This window comes from Gambusia affinis, linkage group LG05, assembly GCF_019740435.1.
Source record: "Gambusia affinis linkage group LG05, SWU_Gaff_1.0, whole genome shotgun sequence".
NCBI lineage: Eukaryota > Metazoa > Chordata > Actinopteri > Cyprinodontiformes > Poeciliidae > Gambusia > Gambusia affinis.
In genome coordinates this window covers 3,063,286-3,084,114 of record NC_057872.1, presented here as the reverse complement: position 1 = coordinate 3,084,114, position 20,829 = coordinate 3,063,286, and the positions used below count along the sequence as shown (strand labels likewise).

Sequence of the window (20,829 nt, the reverse complement as noted above, 5' to 3'; positions counted from 1 at the left end):
AATTGGATTGTGTTCTTTAAACATGTTTAGGAATGTTGATGTCTGATATGAATATTGACTTCTTTCTTTGCATTGTTGCCTTTTATCCAGGCTCTGTGACATGGCTCCACTTGGCCACAAGCACTTTGTATTTCCTTGTTGTTGAAAATGCGCTATATAAATACAATTACCTTTACCTTTTACCTTTGGCCCTGTTGCTAGTATCTCTTAAGGCTAGGTCCACCACTTGTATTTTTCTGCCAGGTTAGAGGCATAGTGCTTTATTTTCCACAACCATGTTATGGCCGTATCACTGAAGGAGGGTTTCTGTCTTCTTGGCAGTAACTGGGTCAACCTTAAGTCTTCGTCTCAAGTCCTCCTCATTCATGCCGCGGTTGAATCTGGTCAGTCAGAGGAGCGAGCTCCTGAGTCGCTTCATTTCCATATTGCTGAATTTTTATTTTTTTTTGTTGCCAGCCAGCATAGAGCGCTACAGGTCACATGACGGTCTTGTAGGTTTTGGCATCTTGTGGTCGAACGTTAATCCTGTAACTTGTCATCGTTTCATCAGTCATCAGTCTTGACTAGTTCCAGTCTATGGATCTCGATTGTGCCATTGGTTCATCAAGTTCAGGCCAGTTTCTTTCAATCAGTCGCTCCAGGTTTGCGTTTGATCCTGCCGTACCAGCTGGGTCAGACAGTGCAACATCATCAGAGTGGAAACTGATCCGGGGGTGTGTCTGTTTCAAATCCTTTACTAGTCTGTCCACACCTATGATCAACAGCAGGGTGCTGGTGCTTTCTGATATAAATAACATGGAAGTAACACAGCAAAACAGTACAACCGATAAGAAACAATATTAAACTGTGATGAAAATATGCATTTTATCAATAAATAGGACCGCTGCCCTCCGTTTAGGCTGATCTTTTGGCAGTCCCAAAGCCAAGCTTTAGATAGCAGCTGTAGTGTTCTAGTAAAAACATTATTTTTATCCATTTCTTATTCTACATATCTTCTGTCTTTAAAGTATAAAAGTATCTGGCAAAGTGGTTCACTTTTACCTCACAAAGTGCCTGTGAAACTGCTAAATGGGATACCAACAGTATACAAAATAACTCAAGGAGTACATGAGCTTTCTTAAGTGTCACGTTGGTAAATAAAGCAAAAAAAATAAAACAACAACAACAACAAAAAAAAATTGTCAATGTGAACTTTGATTAGTTCAGCCATTCTTTTCAAAAGATGTTTTTACATTTGGGTAAATGATTAATCTGGAACACAATACAGGCATTGCATCAGTCTATTTGTGGAAAAGCTAAGTTTAGCTCTTATTGATGATGTTTGTTTGCTGTGGAACTCTGATCCATCTAAACTCATGTCAGTTTCACTCATATAACACATTCAGACAGTGTGTGTGCTCAGGCTGCCTTGTTGATGAGAAAAGCATATCCGTCCGATCGCACTTAATTACATTTATGATGTAAACTCTGCTGACCTGATTGCTGAATGAATAATGTGGAACACTTCAAAGGACATGCAACTTGAGATGAGCTTCTTTTGTATTTATTTTTTATTATATTATTTGCCACATTAATTTTGAACTGATGCGTTGATCTGAAAATAGACTTAGAATTTGAATGTCTCATCATGCAATCCATTAAGCTGCTTTAATCACGATAACCTAAAATTTTCATGTGTGGGCGAAGACACTGTTTTGCTGCAGTGCATAATGTCTCTTTTTCTTAATATGCTGGTCTGCGAGGCCTTCATCAGACAACACTGAAAGCGTTATATTATGTTAGTCACAGCAAGTAAGTTCAGAAAAGCAAAATTGATTCACAAACAAAGTCAGCCTTGTATATTAAATTTCTTTTTAACAGGCTGGGGCAAAATGCAGAGAAAGAAAAAAAACAGTACTCAGAAGGATAACGGTCAGATTTTCCCTCCCTGAACCTTCAGTTCATTACAGAGGATTACTTTGACCTCAGCTCCACTTGCTATCATGTGAGGAGCAGAAGTGGTGGATGTGTGATGTTCTGGGGTCAATCAAACATGCCTTTCGTTCAACACAACAAAGACGATTCTGTGGAGTAACAAGTATTGCCACGTCTTTGCGTGTCTCTCTTTGGGAAATCCTGATCTGAACAGTGGAGTGGGTGTGGGGGGGTGTGACTGTGTGTGTATACAGTGGACCTCTGCCTTTTTGTGGTTCAGTATTCGTGGATTCACTGAGGGGCTGCAGATGAACCATGGCTAATTCTGGCATATTCTGTAGTGTGTATTGTCCTGCTGGAAATAAACGTATTGACAGTCTTTTCTGTGGATAACAACTTGACACAATACTACTTGATCATCGTTTTTTTCTTCTCTTTTTGCTCCCTTGGCGCTAAGTGACTGTACCTTCAAGAACAGAGATCTAATCCACTGTTAGTTTTTTACTCACAGTAGATATCAGTTTCTGCAGCGGTGCCATGACAGTTTCCACTGTACATATTGATGTGTATTAAAGTATTTGTTGTGCTAGCTATTGAAGTTGGGAGAGGTCTCAAGTGTTTGCAGATTTGAGTTATTTGTGGGCAGCAGCAGCCAATAAATACTGCAAATGCAATCCATTTGGATCATGGTTTTGGACGTTTCAGAGATTAGGATGGGACATGTTACATTTACCATGATGCTACAGTCTCGTCTTATTGGCATGTTACAGGATCATCTGGTCATTTAGTTATGACATTTAAATGCTCTGGGAGTTTCCTCCAGCGGTGAGGTAATTATTGGTTAAATCAGTAAGTCACTTTTGGTTCCAACTTCAAGCATCCTGCATGCTGACTTGAGGAAAGCTTCTTCATAGCTTCTCCACAAAGAAATAATCTAGGACCTTTTCAGATTCTGGATATTTTAAAGCAGTATTTCCCAACCCTGGTCCTCAAGGCTCACTGCCCTGCATGTTTTAGGTATTTTCTTGCTTCAGTCCAGTTGATTTCAATTGATGACTGATTAACAGGCGTTTGTTGAACTGCAGTCAGTTGAATCAGGCACATTAAAGCAGAGAAACCTCTAAAACATGTAGGGCAGTGTGCCTTGAGGACCAGGTTTGGGAAATACTGCATTAGAAAGAGAATGTTACCTTGGAAATGAAGTATAAGAGGAAGACCCTTGAGTAGATTCATGGACACAATGAATCCATGAATCATTGTGTCCCATGGCATTATGGGCCAGCTGCCCCTTAACGTTATGGGGCAGCTGGAATTCTTCCTTGTTTCTTGAAGATGTTTTAATTCTCATCCAAAGAGAGTCGAACACCTTTGAGAGACAAAACAGGTCAAGTTGCTCTCTGCTTAAGAATGTGGGATTGGCATGTCTTGAATTACTCAGAATCTACACCAGCATTTTTACAGCGAGTCGATGAGTCTTTGAGAATGGAAGGTTTCTGTGTTTATCTTGTTTTTTCCTTCTACAGACTTTCTCTTAGAGTCCAGTCAGTTGCAGATCAAATTTTTTTTTTAAATGTTCAAATCCAACTCTGCTGGGGGTGAGAATAACTGTGATATAACAGTGGGCAGCATGTTTTCAAGATTACAGGCAAGAACAATGCAGGGTAGTTAGGTGCTATCTTGGCAATGATAACAGCTGAGAGCTCAATTTTCCCCTAGCATCTTTACGTCTCCACAGTGGCCCTTTGTGTGGTCTTTACCTGTGAGTTCGCATGACCGCACTGGCAACAAGTGACTCAAGTCACAGCAGCAGGAAGCAGAACATCCGTCCATAAGCACACCTCAGCAGGGAGTGCAGATGGCTGCCACCTACGACTGAATGAAATGTTTTCATAATGCATGTCTGCCTTGAGCTGCATCAGAGTTCCTCCAGGCTTCTCTCTGATATTAATGAGTCACTGTGGGCCATGCTAGCGTCTCCTCAGCTTACATACAATCTAGATATGTAAAGGCTTTGAAATCTGCTGGAGACCAAGAGTCCTTCCACAGGTGTGAATCTATATTTGGGACGAGCTTTTGCTGTATTTAAAAGTTTGTGCAGGGGAACACATTGAGATCGGAAACATTAGCTTTGTCAAATTGCCTGCAGGCGCTAATTAGTCATGTGAAAAGGACTGTAGAGGATTTTCCAAAGGAAAAAAAAACCAAACACTGTTTATGAATTTAAAAAAGGGAAATAACTTTAATTTGTTTTCATTTTAGCTGCAGTTGGGCATAGTTAATATGCCAAAAGAATTAACTATGGCTCTCTTTGTCTCAGTAATTAAAGCTTTGCCTCCAGAACATGCTGCATCATCCATGCCCATAGCTGAACCGGGGGCCCAAAACGGTCCCTCGGTGCCAGAGTCGCCTTGACTGCTTTGGGCGTCCTTTGGTGTGAAAAGTTTTAACTCCTGTGTTATGTATGCTGGATGCTGCTTTTCTCTGTGCTGGAAGTTTGGACAAGCTTCCACTGGGATTCATCTTACAACACCTCTGATGCAAATTGACCTTCATTATTTAGAAAGTTCCAGTTCATGCTATTCAGGTACAAATGATGCTGTCAAGGTCAGGATTCATGCATTATAATGTAGGCATAGTAGAAGAAAATCAATGAGAGATGAAAAAACTCTGTAAGTAGATTAGATTAAATAACAGCGTTTAGATGAAGATGTGGATTTTTAAGTGCATTCTGAAATACAAGATTACATATTTATTTGTGCAATATTCCAATTAGATGCAGTAGCTTTGAAAATGTCTGCTAAAAACAGACAACTGACAACTTTGAAGAAGAGATAAGCATCCAAAAACAAATTATGCCTTCGGGCCATAAAGCAGAAATAACAGCAGGTGGCTCTGTTTAAACCTATAAACCTGGCCTGCCTTCTCCTTCCTGCACAGCTCAGACTACTGTTTGTGCTGGGGATTATTCCTCCCAGATATTTAGAAACTCTTAATGCCGCTTAAGAAAAGCTTTACTTTAACGACCCACCTGAATACAGCAGCTGACCGGTTGTCTTTCTTCTTGGCCACAGCTTAGAGTTCAGAGATGCCGTGGGCTTTTCCAGTCATCAGCTCCGAATCCAATCTGATGCCCTAAGGATGTGGGCAAAGAGTAGACTGGCAGCACGACAAGTCTGCTGAAAGTGTTTGTCACAGATGATAGAGCGGGGACTCAAAAGAAGCTTTCCAGCAACAATCATCGAAAATGGAGGCAGTGAAAAGTTCTTCTGAGACGAGGCAATTTCCAGTCCAAAACTGGGGTTTCAGAGGACAGAAAGCAAAACTACAGAGCAGTGATAAAGAATTAGTCTACATGTGTTCTGAGGATTTCTTTCTTTCTTTTTCTTTTTTTTTGCTACACGTTTGTCAAAGTATAACATTTGATTGTGCCACTCTTGGTGTAATAACAACTATCAAGCCGATGTGATGAATGTTAAGTTCTTCCAAAGCAGAGCATCTGCAAGAAATCCAGCCCACTTTTTGCTGAATTGCTTCAATTCAGCCACGTTGGATGATTTGGGAGCATTGAATTTAAGTCCTGACTTTGACTAGACTACCCTAAAACCTTCATTTTAACTCAGGATGGCTTGTGGTATGTATGCAATGGCCAGAAGTGGTTTTCGTCTGGGAACTCTCTCAAGGATGTCATTTTTGCTCAATCACTTTTTGTATTGGAGTTATAAAAAAAATCATATTTTGTGAGAAAAACCACATCTGCCCTAGTACATGTAATGCATCAACTCATGGAATCCCGTTTTGGCACAACTACATGTTACTATTTTATGTTTCCTCCATTTTTGGATGATGACTTCATGGTTTAAATGGTGCAACTATACTGATTAAAAACAAAAAGTGCCACCAGCCTGATTTAATTAAGCTTCCTGTTTGGTTATTGGTATGTGGTTGGTTGACTTTCAGCTGGCAGCAAACTATAAAACCCCACCAAGCTCCTCATATCTTAAACAACCACACGGTCATACACTGCATGTCCATGGAAGGGTTAAAGCAGTGTCAAATCAAAGGCGTCAAGCGGAGAAAGCATCTAAGGAGATTTCTGAAACTACAATTTGATGAAGAACTGTCCACTGCATCATTAAAAACTGGAGGTAAAGAGGGAAACTGTTGTCTTTCAGGTAGAAATGTTACTGATTGATTATGATTGGCATTCACTTTAACATTTGGTGGGATCAAGTGAAAGAAAAACAACAGTGGAGCTCAGAGCATTTCCACGCACACAGTGTGAAGGGAACGGGAGGAGGACTGAACAAATGTGTAGCCTTAAGAAAACCAGTAGTAGGTGATGCTGACCAAAGAAAAAGGCTTCAGTTTGCAAGGTGGCATGAAGATTCCCTAGAGCAACGGAAGGTCATGTGGTCTGATGAGTCCAGATTAATCTGGGGGAGCATCAGGGTAAGAAGAGAGGCAGATGAAGTGTTACTACAGCAGACATCACGCCGAGTGTCTGCTGTATAACACCTGTGGTGGCAGCACTAAGATGTGGGGTTGCTGCAGTGGTCAAGTCAAAGTTCACCAACATCATGAGGTCAGCTGACCGGCTGGAGATAGTGAATGACCAGGGGCCTCATGTGAAAAAGTGCACAACTTTCATCCTGAAAGTTTTCAAAAGGGAGAGATTTGGAAATTCATGGCACATAAAAAAATGTAGATGTATAAAACGACATGTCACCACACATGTTCCCTTTATGAATCTGGACTTGGGTGAGAATTGGGGGCATCTGCCCCTAAATGAATATGCAAATGACCTTGAAACCTCCCACTACTTGTCTGAAAAACCCATGGCAACTGCTTCCACGTGACTCTGTTTCTACTGCTGCAAATAATAATAGATTTTATTTAAAAGCACCTTTCAAGGCACACATGGCCCTGAGAGGTGTGTATGTTCACATAAACTGTGAACACACACTCCTACACTGGCGTTGTCCTCCAGCAGGGGACAACGGCAGTGTAGGAGGCCACAGCTGCCACCGTTCCACAATCACACACACCTTTATGCAGCTATTTATGTACATGTGTGATTGTCTCCACTTCGTCCACCTTGTTAATCATCAAGCCTGACCTGATTGGAGTTAATTTGCTGATCCGACTCCATTTTCTCTGTCTGTGAGAATGGAAATTTCATATATTTCATGTTCATGCATCTGTCTGATGCAGATTCACATCTGCATCTGAAAAAACTGACAAAATTTACTCTCTTATATTCAATTGAGGTCTTCCCATAACTTTCTAAAGAGTGTTACGTTATTTAATGAGGTCAAATGAGGTTCAGTTTTAACAGAAAATGTTGGATCCTGGATCCGTATCGCTGTATGGAATCAGATTTCAGCTTGTGTAGGTGAGTTTTGGTGCTTTTCTTATTGTCACCTAAAACACATTTGTGTCGCTGTGGCATATTTTCACGACAGTTCAAAGTTTGCGTACACTTTCACTCCAACTTCTAACTTTACACACGCTGAGTAGTGTACAAATTTATACATGCATCAACAGATTGTTTCCTTCAGCCATATTGGCAGATGATGAAGCCAGGATTCATCAGGCTCACAGGGAGGATGAGACATCATTGTCACCCACAGACCCTGGACTGAGAATACTGAGTATATGGAAATATGCTGAAAAAGAATTTGCGCAGTGGTCGGACTTTCTGATCATCAGTAAAAAAAAAATATATAAAAATGAAACGAAAAATGAATTAACACTGGATGGAAATAAATCTTGTGACATTGCAGAAGCTTATTGAAACAATGCCTCAGCAAGGCGTGTCATAATTAAAGATTAAGGTAAGATTGTGTCTGTACAAACCACTGGCAGCAGCATTCAACGGCCTGAATATTAAAACTTCAATTTGAAGTCTTAAAACAATTTCCAAGTGCAGTTTATTAATTCAGTTTGTAATCCAGACTGCTCAGTGATTCTGAAGAGAAAAAGTGCAAAGGATTCACTGGGACTAAATTTAGCAAAAACATTTTAAAATTGGAAATGGCCACTTGCCAGCTTCTTCAACTTATTCTTTTTCATAAGGTTCTTAACATTTTTTGTACAAAATTTGAAACTGTATTGCTTATATTTCAGCTTGTTGGAAGATATGATAAGTGCAGAAGATTTTGCATTCATAGTAATAGACATAGACAGAGGTGTATATTTTGTCTGTGAAACATATTAGCAACCGAAGAAGTGTCACATGACATTGGTGAAAGAATTCCTTTTTCAGGTCATGAGCTGTAACATGTTTGACCACAGGCGTGTTTCAAAGCTACTCTTTCAAGTCCGTTGCATTTCATCTCGTCAGCTGAGGCTGAGGCCGTAACACGGGGGCCGTTTTATGGGACCCAGTCAGAGGTGTTGTGTCATTTCTCTTTCCACATTTTTGATCTGACCAACATATCAAAAACAATGTTAGTACTGCTTCATTTATCCCCAGATGAACACAGTATTGCCTCAAGGGCTGCGATGCCTGGCAGGGATTGTAATCCCTGTGGAGTCTTCACGTATTCCCGCGTTTTACAACCACGAGCTTTGATGTGAGAGTTTATGAAATGGATTAAATAGTAAATATTGTGTTCTCCTTTTTAAATATAGATAAAAATGTGAAAAGTCAGCTTTGTATTTGCTTCAGCCCCCACAAGCTTTGCCAGCTTTGCTTTTCTATAGACCAAAGTTCTTCTTCAACCTTCATGCAACCAGGAGAAAACTCCTTCAGGTCAGAGATCTCTTGTACAAAACTGTCGTCATGACAACACAGGACTGAGCTGATCCTGTTTTCTAAGTGAAGTCACTTGAATTCAGTCAGAATGGATGAAGAGCATCTGTGAACATCAAGTTTTCAACACTTACCACAGATTTCTGAGGACACACCTTGATTTAGATGAGGCCATTTTAACACCTAAACATCGATTTCACTGTGTTTGTAGAGTCGTCCTGAAATGTAAAGCTCCACCTCATTTTAAAGCTTCTTATAGTTTTCTTTCCCTTGGATTGCCCTATACATCTAATCAGCTTCCTTGTTCTCGCTGAAAGCTGCGTTACGTCAGCATCATACTGCCCCAACAATGTTTCACAGTGGGGATGGTGCTTAGGCCACAATGTTCAGTTTTGTTCTCTTTTAACCTTGAGGCACAGGGTGTGATGCAGGATTCCAAACAACCCTAAACCACACTGCCAGCGCGTCCCCCAGCGCAGATCAAGCCTGGAGGCCGGGAGCGCTGCGGCCCGGCGAGAACACAAGCCGCACAGCTGCAGAACCGTCAGAACCAGAGGAATCTGTAGTTGAACTCCCTCAGATTGAGGCATGATGTGTTGCTATTTTATGTTGTCAGACATATTATATTCAAGTGATGTATTGATTTTATACATCAGCAGTCAAACCTTGGTGAGGCTAATGAATTTAATTAAGAAAAAAATCTGCATTTTCTTAATTACATCTATTTCTTAGTAAGTATCAGTATGAGTATTAGAGCCATACTAATAAAAAAAAATAAAAATAAAACAAAAATAAAGTGATAAATTTTTTTAAGAAAAGTCATAAACAAAGAGAAGAAGCATTCAGCTTCCATGCACCACAAATCTGGAACAAACTTCCAGCAAACTGCAAAACAACCGAACCACTGAGCTCCTTTAAATCTAGACTACAAACCTGTTCAGAGAGTATTTGAAACATAATCAATGAAACATTAATCAATAATCTGAGGTGTAAAGATGGCACATGACAAAATGCAATGTTTCAATTGTTGACTGTCTGTTCTATGATTTTGTGCTTTTATGACATAAAGCACTTTGAAATGCCTTGATGCTGAAAAGTGCTATACAAATAAAATTTGATTGGATTTGATAATATTACCTGAACAAAGTCATAGTATTATGGGAATAAAGTCATACAAAAATAAAGTTTGAGTATAAAATCAACAGTATGTCATGATTACCAGAATAGAGTCAGAATATTACCGCAATATGGCTGTAATATTATGACTTTATTCTTGCATGAGTTTATTTTCATTATATTCTGACTTTACTCTTGTCATTTTTACTTTGTGTTCTTAGCGTTCCCTTAATACTCTGTCGAACTTTGATAAAGTAAAACGTCTAAGTAAAAAGAAGCATGCACATACTTCTCTACCTTTTGAAAGATTAATATCCTGAAGCCTTACTGAGGTAAAATAAGTTGGTTGTTTATATGTCAAAACACAAGTCATCATTTTTAAGGATTAAAGTCTTAACACCGAGGTTTAGTAAAAATTGAAAGACAAAGACAATCCTATTTCCTCCAAGAGAAATAAAATATGCCACCCATCACATGAAAAATGCAACTTTGCTGCATTAATAGACAATGACAAAGACCTGGGAGTGAACCGCTAATCCTTCTGTGGAAGAACAAAAGCTCCAACGCCTGAGCATAAAGGAGGGTCTGGGGGTGGGAGGCTGTTCAGAGGATAGTTCATACAGTATCAGCTGTAACTGAAAGGAATTTCCCAAACTGACCAAGACATGAACAAGAATCACGAGCGAGAAATATTATTCTGAAGCCAGGACGAATGCTAACTGAGATGCTACATTCAGTCACTTTGGCAGATCTTTGAATCCAGTTTGTTCAACATGGAGACTTTAGGGAGCGACATTAATACAGCCGAATCCAACAAGCATCAATATCGAACGACATTCATTTTGATATTTGTTATCTGTGTCAGGTCCGTTCCGAAAATGGTGTGCAGGTAGAGTGGGGATTATTCAGAGTTCAGCGGCGATGAACAGGATGAACACGTCGACGTACCAGGAGGAGGAGCTGCTGGGTAACTCCACCTGGACCTTCTCCTACCATCACCAGAACTACACCCCCACCCCGCCGCTGCTGCAGGACAAGGCCTCCACCCTCAAACCCGCAGCCTGTGAGCAGGTCCACATTGCTGTGGAGGTTTGTATCGGGAACGTTGACCCTGTGAACCCATGACGACCCCTGACCTGGCTTTCTTTACCCATACTTCCTGTTGCTGCGTGTTCTCTCCTCAGGTGTTTCTGATCCTGGGAATCATCTCACTACTGGAAAACATCATGGTGATCACGGCAATAGTGAAGAACAAGAACCTCCACTCACCCATGTACTTTTTTGTCTGCAGGTAAATATTTATTATTGAAGTTATTGAATTTTGCATCACAAGTTTTAAAAACTATAACACTTTTTCTGTCCAGGCTAAAGATTCTCAGTGTGTGTCCAGAACAAATAAAAAGACAGATCAGAGAACTTCACTTTGGTCCAATCTTTTTCATTTTTCTACTGCTTTTTTGATTTTTGTTTTTGTTGGACCTAAATTCCCTCTTTGTTGGTCCTCTTGTCGCTACACTTTTCTCTAACTGTTTTCACCAAGACCTTTCTAAATTTAATTCTGTTGCACTGCACTCTTCGGGAGAAGATGCTAAGTTGTGTTTCTTGGATGTGGTGAAGTTTTCTTCAAGTAAACAAATCGTCTCATGCTGAACCTAGAAAACTCCTTGCATCAAAGGTTCTGGTTATAAAGAATAAAGATGGCACCTCACAGCCCGGTTTTGCATTTTAGCCTTGTTTTTAGTTTAATTAATAACATTATGTAATATCTCATGTCTCATTATAGAGACTACGTGACAGGGTTTACTCCATTCTTTTAAATTCTAGCCTTGATCAGATTCACATTTCATGAGTCCTTTGTATTTACTTTTGAAAAGCATAAATACAAAAATGTACTATGAAGTAAAACTGATTTCAACAAATTTTGGATTTTTTGATGTAGTACAATTAAATGTTTACTTGCGTCATCTTTTGTGATTTCTGTATTATGTAAGACTTTAAGGTGACACAAACGTGGAGCATGCTGGGATTTGTTATGGTGTAGCATTTAAAACAATTCAATAACTAATCTACAGCACAAAGCATCAGCAGCTTCTTTGTGTAAAGCTGTCAAAATCAATGTTGGACTTGTCCTTGAGTTCCTTTTATTCATTTTTTTGGAAAAGTGTCCTCACTTTGTGCAGATTTACAAAACAAAACAAAACAAAAAAAAACTTCAGTTGGTTGAAATGACTGCTGGAGCACCGGCAGGGGAAATCTCTTGCGGAGCGTTTCGAAAGCATTTCCATTCGTATGCAGGCAGTTTGACTCTGAGCACATCAGAGAATCTGGTCATCTTATGTCCACAGAGATTCAAAGATGCTCAGATTCTTATTCACCTGGAGGCAGGACCTGTTTTGACAGTAACAGTAACTCCTACATTGAGTCAGATTAAAGGATCACTAGCGTTCATTTTGAATGTTCATTCTCTTTGTTGTTTTGATCACGGTGTCAGGCAGCATCTGATTTTATTCTCCAGGGCGGATTAAAATATGCAGCTGTTGTTTCCTTCACAGAAAATCTAAAATAAAATACATCTGAACCAACTACTGTCGTTTTTAAAGAAAACCTTATGAATACATTAGTGCTGTTTCCAACGGTTACAAGGCTCTAATCAGGCACTTGATGGATTTCTTCTGGGTTTGTTTCCTCTGTATTTCAGATGAACACGCAAATACAAGCTGAGTAAACACAACAATCAGGTTTCAAATGATGATTTCACTTCTTAATGAGCTTTTCTCAGAATCCCGGGAACCAAACATGAAGAAGCAGCATTCAGCTTCTATGCACCACAAATCTGGAACAAACTTTCAGAACGTTGCAAAACTGCGGAAACACTAAGATTCTTTTGAAACATAATGTTTTAAGAATTTAACAATGGCACTTCACTAAATGTCATTTTTTAATTGTTGATTCTGTGTTGCATGACTTTGTGTTTTTGTGGTTTTATGATGTGAAGCACTCGAAAATGTTTTGTTGCTTAAATGTGCAACACAAATCAAATTTGAATGATTTCAAAACCAATCTCTTCCGATATACAAATGCACCTTTTTAAATCACAAACTAACTACCCAATCAAATTTTGGATTTGATACTTTTATCCCTGACTACTAAGTGATCTGTACTCAGATCACTTATTCCATAAATATCACCTGTGTGACAACATAGAACAGATTAAAAGATTCAAAAAGCAGCACATTTCCCCCCAATCTAACACTATTCATGTGAAAGAGTTAGTAAAATATTCTTTAACAGTATAAAAATTCTATTTTTAACAGAGAGCTTCCATATTGCATTCTGAGATCCACTTTAGTAAAAATCTTCTGACTTTTCTAATTGAAAATTATTTTTCCAGATTAGAACTTTGAAAGTTAAATTTCAGTTTTAAAAAATCAAGTCCTGTCGTATAACTGTTTTGAAATATTTGTTTAAATGGTAGTTCTTGAAATGTGAAGATTTTATTCTTCTACTGTTGTAATTGACTGCAAGTCATTGCTGAACAAAACAAACTTCACCTAGTTCCTTACTGGCTAGCTAGCTACATTACAAGGTAAATTCTTACTTATCAAATTAAAACTACATCCTGTTTAGAAATTCTACAATCTCTGTCATTTACCCATCATGCCTTGCTTCCCTCTAACAGTTTAAATGTAGATTTAGGGCTGTTAGTAATGTAAAAATATCCTCTGACACAAGATCTGTACATATTCTGCAAGAACAAATATGTCTGCTCTTTTACTCAGGGTGACAAGAACAAGTTTTTTTTTCTCCAACCAGGACATTTCATGCTTCACAAGAGCTTAAGGAAAGAACTTCTAGGAAGTTTTTACAGGTACCTCCCACTGGAGCACAAATCCACTTAATCTTTCTTGGACACCACAAAAAAGAAGCCGTGCCCAGAGCAAGATTAACCAGAAAGAAGTCTAAAAACTTTAAGATGCAAGAACAGAATGATGTCAAAGAAATGTCTCTATGTTTCCATTGACCTTCAGAGAGAAAGAGAAGAAATCTCTCCCTGTCACATATCCAGTCAGCACCACTGAAGTCTAGAAATGAGCCATGCACTGAGATTCAGGTAGAGAAGGGGATATTTAGATGTGTAGGGTGGTAACTCTCAACCACTGGACTTCGGGAACCCCTGATTTAGCTCAAAAGGCCGTCGCCTCAAACACCTGCTAACATGCTGCTTTAAAGCAAAATGTATCTGTCAGCGGTATCGATATATCCCTCATAAATCACAGTTAGGATCTGCATTGCTACATGAGAGACAAGAAAATGGCTCAACCCTGCAGAGAGGGAAGGTTGCACATTAAATCATTGATTGATTTAACTGGCTCTCCTGCTGGGAGGCAGGGATTTAAATGCATCACTGCTCAGCGGGAAGTTCTGCCAGCTTATCTGCTGGCAGCTGGTGAAAGCACGTCTGTGAAGAAACTTTAGGAATGTGTGTTTTTGGCCAAAAGCGTCCGTTATTAACCGTGTCTGCTTGGTTGCAGTCTGGCTGTGGCAGACATGCTGGTGAGTGTGTCCAACGCATGGGAGACCATCATCATCTACCTGCTGAACAACAGGCAGCTGGTGGTGGAGGAGCACTTCATCAGACAGATGGACAACGTGTTTGACTCCATGATCTGCATCTCGGTTGTGGCGTCCATGTGCAGCCTGCTGGCCATCGCCGTGGACAGGTAGGACCATTTCAATGTGCCACACACGTATGTTTAACCCTTTGAGAAGTCCACATCTTGTCACGTTACAAATGAAAACTTCAATTGTGTCATTTGACAAAAACAACGTGGCAAAAAAATTGCCAGGTGGACAGAAAACGATGTATAGTTTAAGTAAAAATCTTTAAGGGGTTAGATGCATTAATATTCACCCTTATTCAATGTACTCTTCCTGTGTGTAAATTAACATCTGGACAAATTCAACCGTTCGCCATGAGTTTCGAGCATCTTGCATGTTGGGGTGAGTCAAAAAAATGTGGAAATAAAAAAAGTATCTACAAAATATGCAAAGGTTTACATTTTATATGTGTATGACAGAAGGTTTATACAGTATGAATATGATTGCATATGTATTTTTTGTATCTGTTTTATGGTTTTCTGTTTTCTGCTGTATGTTTTACTTTTTAAGGATGTTTTCATGTTTTCTGATCGGATCGTTCTTGTAAATGAGAATTTGTTCTCAATCAACGTATATGGTTAAATATAGGTTAAGGGAAACAAACGAAACCATTTAATGAGAAGACAGCGCAGCGTTAAGGTGAACCACAGCAGCAGGAAATGGAACTAATGTTGCAATTTTGGTCCCAAATCTGTCCTCAAAACTGTCAGGTGTAAAAACGCCCTTAACCTTACAAAGATAACTCTAGAAAGCTAAGAAGTGATATTTTATTTATTTATATATTTATTTTATTTTTATTTATTTTCAAACATGATGGTAGTTTAGAATCACACACATAAACAAGGAATGCAAAAGACACATTTTTTGTACCACAATAATCTTAACATGCTCGAAAAAGAGTAGGAAGAAGTGAGAAACTTACAAACTCCTACCCCATAAACTCATACAGTATTTTCAGATGGACTCTCATTATTAAATCAAATTTAAAAACATAGTTTAATTAATTTTCCATTTTATTTTGGCCTGTATATGTCTACATATATACATACATACATCCTTATCCACACACACTCACACATTATTGCTGTCTCTCCCCATATTTCTCTATCTTGTGAAAATGACCTCCTTATATTTCCTTCTGATATATTTTAAAATTTTGACTTTGTTTGATCTCCTCATTTAACCTGTTCCATAATTTCACACCATGAATTGAAATACAAACTATGTATGTATGATATGCTTCCCTCCTCAGGTATGTCACCATCTTCTATGCTCTGAGGTACCACAACATCATGACGGTGAGGAGAGCAGGCTGCATCATTGGAGGAATCTGGACCTTCTGCACCGGCTGTGGGATCGTCTTCATCATCTACTCTGAGACCACCCCCGTCATCATCTGCCTGGTGTCCATGTTCTTTGCCATGCTGCTCATCATGGCCTCCCTCTACAGCCACATGTTCATGCTGGCCCGCTCGCACGTCAAGCGGATCGCCGCGCTGCCGGGCTACAACTCCATCCACCAGCGCACCAGCATGAAGGGCGCCATCACCCTCACCATCCTCCTGGGCATCTTCATCGTCTGCTGGGCCCCCTTCTTCCTGCACCTCATCCTGATGATCTCCTGCCCCCGCAACCTGTACTGCGTGTGCTTCATGTCCCACTTCAACATGTACCTCATCCTCATCATGTGCAACGCCGTGATCGACCCGCTGATCTACGCCTTCAGGAGTCAGGAGATGAGGAAGACGTTCAAGGAGATAATCTGTTGCTACAGCTTAAGAAACGCCTGCAGCAGCATTTGCTCCCTCACCGGTAAGTTCTGAAAAGAAGACGTGGAGAAAAAGAACACACACCCACACACAAAAAATAAATAAATAAATAAATCGAAGATGGATGAATGAAGTTGAACTGAGACCTGTTCCGGAAATTCAACGTCCAGCACACGTAGACTGTGTTGTGTTTTTTGTTTTGTTTGGGTTTTTTTTGCCACTTACGTATTACGGTCAAAACAGTTTTTAGTTGGGTGTCTGTTTTTTCTGCCAACTGTTAGAAAGGACGAGCCAGAAACAGTGAAGTGTTTCCTAATGCGCTAATGCACTGCATCCAAAACACACACAAAGAGGCTGATTTATTAGGTACATTATCTAAATGCTCTACCAGCCCCATCTGAAATCACGAGGTATTTAAAAATGCGTCACAGAAATCTACCCTTCAATCTCCCCTGACATGTCCTTTTCTGTGTGGTTTAGCTTTTCTAATCAATGAGATTACTATCCTACCCTATAAGACTATGACCGACAAGGCAGCCTGACAGATCTATTTCACTTCTGTCAAGTGAGACATGCAGGCTGAAAGAGAGCTTAGATATTCACTGCTAATTGCCGATGATGGCAACTCAAGGCAGCCAGTGTTGCCTCAAAGCCGTGATATGCACATCCTTGGCAATTAGGACAAACAGCCTGGCAACGAAGCCGGCAACTCTGACAGGATCCTGGGAGTTCTCACTGATGTTACAAAAGGAGGCCAAAACTCTTTAGAAATGCAATTCAGGGCTTTAGGGGATAAAACATGAAGTCGTTGTAATGCAATGTTCAGGGTGTTTGGAATATGCTTGAATCAACACCATTTTTTTGTTGTTGTAATGGTGTTTAAATGCAAAAAAATGCAAATTTATTGACAGGTGCAAAAACATATAAACACATTAGTGGGGCAGAGATGAACAGAAGCAAGTCATCAGCGTATAATGACAGTATGTGAAATCCTTCAGCTGACTGATACTTTACTGGTCATACACTGGAACTATTTCAAACATCAAAGTTCATAGCTAAGTACTGTAAAGGAATCCAAGGAGTAACGGCAAGTACAATATAAGGAAAAGTTGAAGGATTTTCATTGTTGTACCTAGATAAGATTACTCAGTAACGCCCCAACAAAACTGTCCTACCGTGTCCGGACACAGCGCTCTTCATTTCCTCAGGTTAGTGGTAACCTGTACTTTGAATGTTCCAAAATGCAATCCAGAATAGGAAACAGTGTTACAGCAGTTTAACAAAATCCAGTGAAGGAGTTAAAGTTGAACGCTGAAAAAACAAACAAACAAAAGGTTCTATAAACAGTTGAAATCAGACACTGCTTGAAGATCATTTAGTCCACTTTGGCAGCTGTATCAGGGAGAGAACGTTTTAATGAAGGTGTTGTTGGAGTCTCTGTTCAGTCCAGGGTTATTGATCAGTGGGGTGATTACACACTCTGCTTAGCATACTGTAAAATGTTATTCACATGAGAATCGGAGCTCTTCACCCATGTGTTGCATGTTAACTCTTTTTGGTTTTTTTTTTTTTCAATTTGTTCACAGTAGAGTTGACACAGTCGTCAGTAGACATGGGGCTTTTAATTACACTTCAGTTGAAAACTGTCCTCTGCGCTGACACTAAGCTCCGTGAAAGTACAAATAATTTGTGCTACTTTCATTTTTTCATTTGACATCTACGTGCATCATAAGCTCATTAAGAGTTCTTAAGCCAAATTATTTCCACACGCAAAATTTGTCAGAATCAAGGCGCCGTTAGAGGCGTGCGTGTTCGTCTGGATGCTTGTCTGCTCCTCAGAGCCAGCCCACACCCGCACACCGGTGACAGGGCTTTAGACTTCAAGTAAACACAAATAACGAAATGTGTTGTCTCCATCAGAGAAGCGGTGCTGAGAGTCGTGGAGGAGAAGCGTTTTCTGCTGTCGCTGCAGTAACTCCTGAGCTCCGCTGATGCCTCTGTACGATTTATGAAGACAGTTTTTCCCTCATTATTTACAAAAAGCAAACACTGAATGCGTCTTCTGCTGAACAGAAGAACAGAAAAGTGCTAATTAAAACAAGCCTTGCAATATGAATGATGGGAAAAAAAAGAATACAAGAACACAATGAGTACATTTTAAAAACATTTCTAATTACTTTCCTGAAGATTCAAACTCTCTTGAAAAGTTTGTAAGGAAAAACTTTATCTTTAAACATGTTTTAGTTAAAGTGGCTAAATAGAAAATGTATCGCGAGCACACGGATTGCATAAATAACACAAATTAATGTTATTATAATAATACAATTTTGAGATTCCATCTGTCCATTATTTTTGCACAGAAACCTGTGATCTGAGTAACTAAAGATATAGAAACCACATATACATATATAAGTTTTATTCATACGTAAATGAATAAAACGTATTCCCATTTGGGAAGGTCAGGTAGTTAATAACTAAATTAATCAGAGGGTGAATACAGTTAAAGTTTGAGACTAAAAGATATCAGACTTAACTTGGACTCCTGATCTGAAACTTGAGTCTTTTTCACATGTATGAAGATTTAATAAAAAGCTGTCATGACAGGCTAGAGTGTTATAGAATGAGGCTTCTTTAACTGTGAAAGGATGCACTTAATTATTATCCAGTGATGTTTGTGAGTTATGGGCTGTTAACGACGCATATACAGGATAAAAATAATTCAAAACTGAAACGTAAAAGTATATTTTGTCAGTGGAAAGGAGGCGAGCACGTTGTACTGTTCAGTTGTAAATGTGAAAAGTGATCTGAGTCAGTTTGGAAACCAAATCCATAATCCCAGTTTATGAATGAATTTAGACCTGTTTTGGCAGAACAATAATAATAATAATAAAAAAACATTCTTTCTTTCTGGATTCTTACCAACCTACATTTCATTGTCTCACCGGAGCCCAAAGAATTCTGCAGCCATGAAGGATGTAACAGTAAACTTCATGTTAGATTGGAAAAAAAGGAAAGGATGACTTGAGCTGGTGATTTTCACTGCTCAGTTTTCCAGAGCTTTCAGAATGTAGGAGAAGTCTTTGTGAGGAGACAGGAACAGGGATGATGCATTAAGAGTATTATTACTGTCTTGCACACATGAAGAGTTCTGCACTGATTACTCTGTGGTGGGAAGGCAGAGCCTGCTGTTCGGCTTTGTTCAGCACACTGAAGGTAAAAACCATCCAAGTAAATGCCCCCTTTTAGAGGTCTGACAAAGACTTGCAGATGAAAGCGCTGCCTCCACTCCAGGTGGAAAAGCATTATGATATCCGGTGCTGTGGAAGACATACATGACTAATACCTGGATCATCAGCTTACGTTGCTACAATGTGAATGAGTAACACCAAAAACAACGTAGAAAAAGTGGTGATAAAACAGCAGGGCAGTATGACAGACACTTACTCCTCTGACTAATGGTCCTCACGCTCAAATCACCTGTTAAAAGCAGACATGGAAACCACAAAAACACACACAACAGCCATCTCTTTTCATAAACGCTTTCCAAGATAATTACAAATCCCTGCTTCACTCCGGGGGGTAACACGTTTCTCCTGCTGTCTCACATATTGCCTGACCTTTACAGGATCTATTTATTTTCTGCTCAGTGTGAAGCATAAAAGTGTTTTTATGTATCGCTGTAGAAACATTATGTTTCCAGATATTTTTTTGTCCAGTTTTTTTTTTCTTTCTTTTTTTTATTTAATGTAATTATCAGCATGTATTCAACAAACACAACAAACATTCATGATTTTTCGGAACTGCCTAAATGCCAGCTTTAAAAATTTGATTGTTTTTTTTTTGTAAATAAAAAAATAAAGGTTGACTTTTTTTTTTACCTGCTTGTCCAATACATGTAAATAAGAGCCTTTTCTGGTGATAATAGTTGTGGGTGGGGAAGGCTGAATTTCAAAAATCAGCATCAACAATGATTTTGAGCAACTTTAATTTTTAACAACAAAAAATAAGATGTGGCTCAAACTATCAATTGACCAAATTTTACTTTTTTTTTTTTTTTTTAAATCATTTGTAATGGAAACGCAGCTGATGTTGAATGATCCATAGATTATGATTCATATTTTGAACAATTCATACCATGTAAACATGTTGTTTATTTGATCCACGTTTTGGACGCAGATAAAAAGCAAAACTCAATATCTATCTTTTTTCATTTTATGCTGTTTGTACCGACAAATCCAGAGTTGCGCAAGTATAAAGTAATGACACCAGGGGTCATCAAGCTGCAGCTGTGTCTGCATCAGCGCCATGGTTACCAGCCAACCAGCCTCTTGCAATCTGCCTGTGTGTAAAAGCGCAGCAGCTTTTCCTCAGACATATAATGTTTTTTTCTGCTCCGTTCTGTCTCTGTGCTCCACATTGATCCCCCTGTGCGCTGAGCAGCTGCCATGTAAAAACATGAATGTACAAATAGCTCCACATCGCTCTCTGTGATCGTGTGCTGGTGCCTACCTCCCTACTGAGAGGCTTGATCCTTCTTTATCAGTAAAAATGCAGCGGCCTGCTGAACCTGAATGTTATTAAGCATTGCTATGTAAATGACGTTATTATCTGTGCAAC

General features: G+C 39.3%; 1 protein-coding gene across 1 annotated transcript in view; it reads left to right on the top strand.

Annotated features, from left to right (window-relative positions):
* mc5ra (melanocortin 5a receptor) overlaps positions 1-20,260 on the top strand; it is a 29,132-nt gene extending 8,872 nt beyond the window's left edge. The window contains exons 2-5 of the mRNA XM_044117335.1: positions 10,650-10,873; positions 10,969-11,075; positions 14,317-14,505; positions 15,696-20,260. Coding sequence (XP_043973270.1) covers positions 10,650-10,873; positions 10,969-11,075; positions 14,317-14,505; positions 15,696-16,266 — 1,091 coding nt within the window. The 3' untranslated portion in view covers positions 16,267-20,260. The remainder of the gene's footprint in view (positions 1-10,649; positions 10,874-10,968; positions 11,076-14,316; positions 14,506-15,695) is intronic.
* Positions 20,261-20,829: the final 569 nt, after the last annotated feature.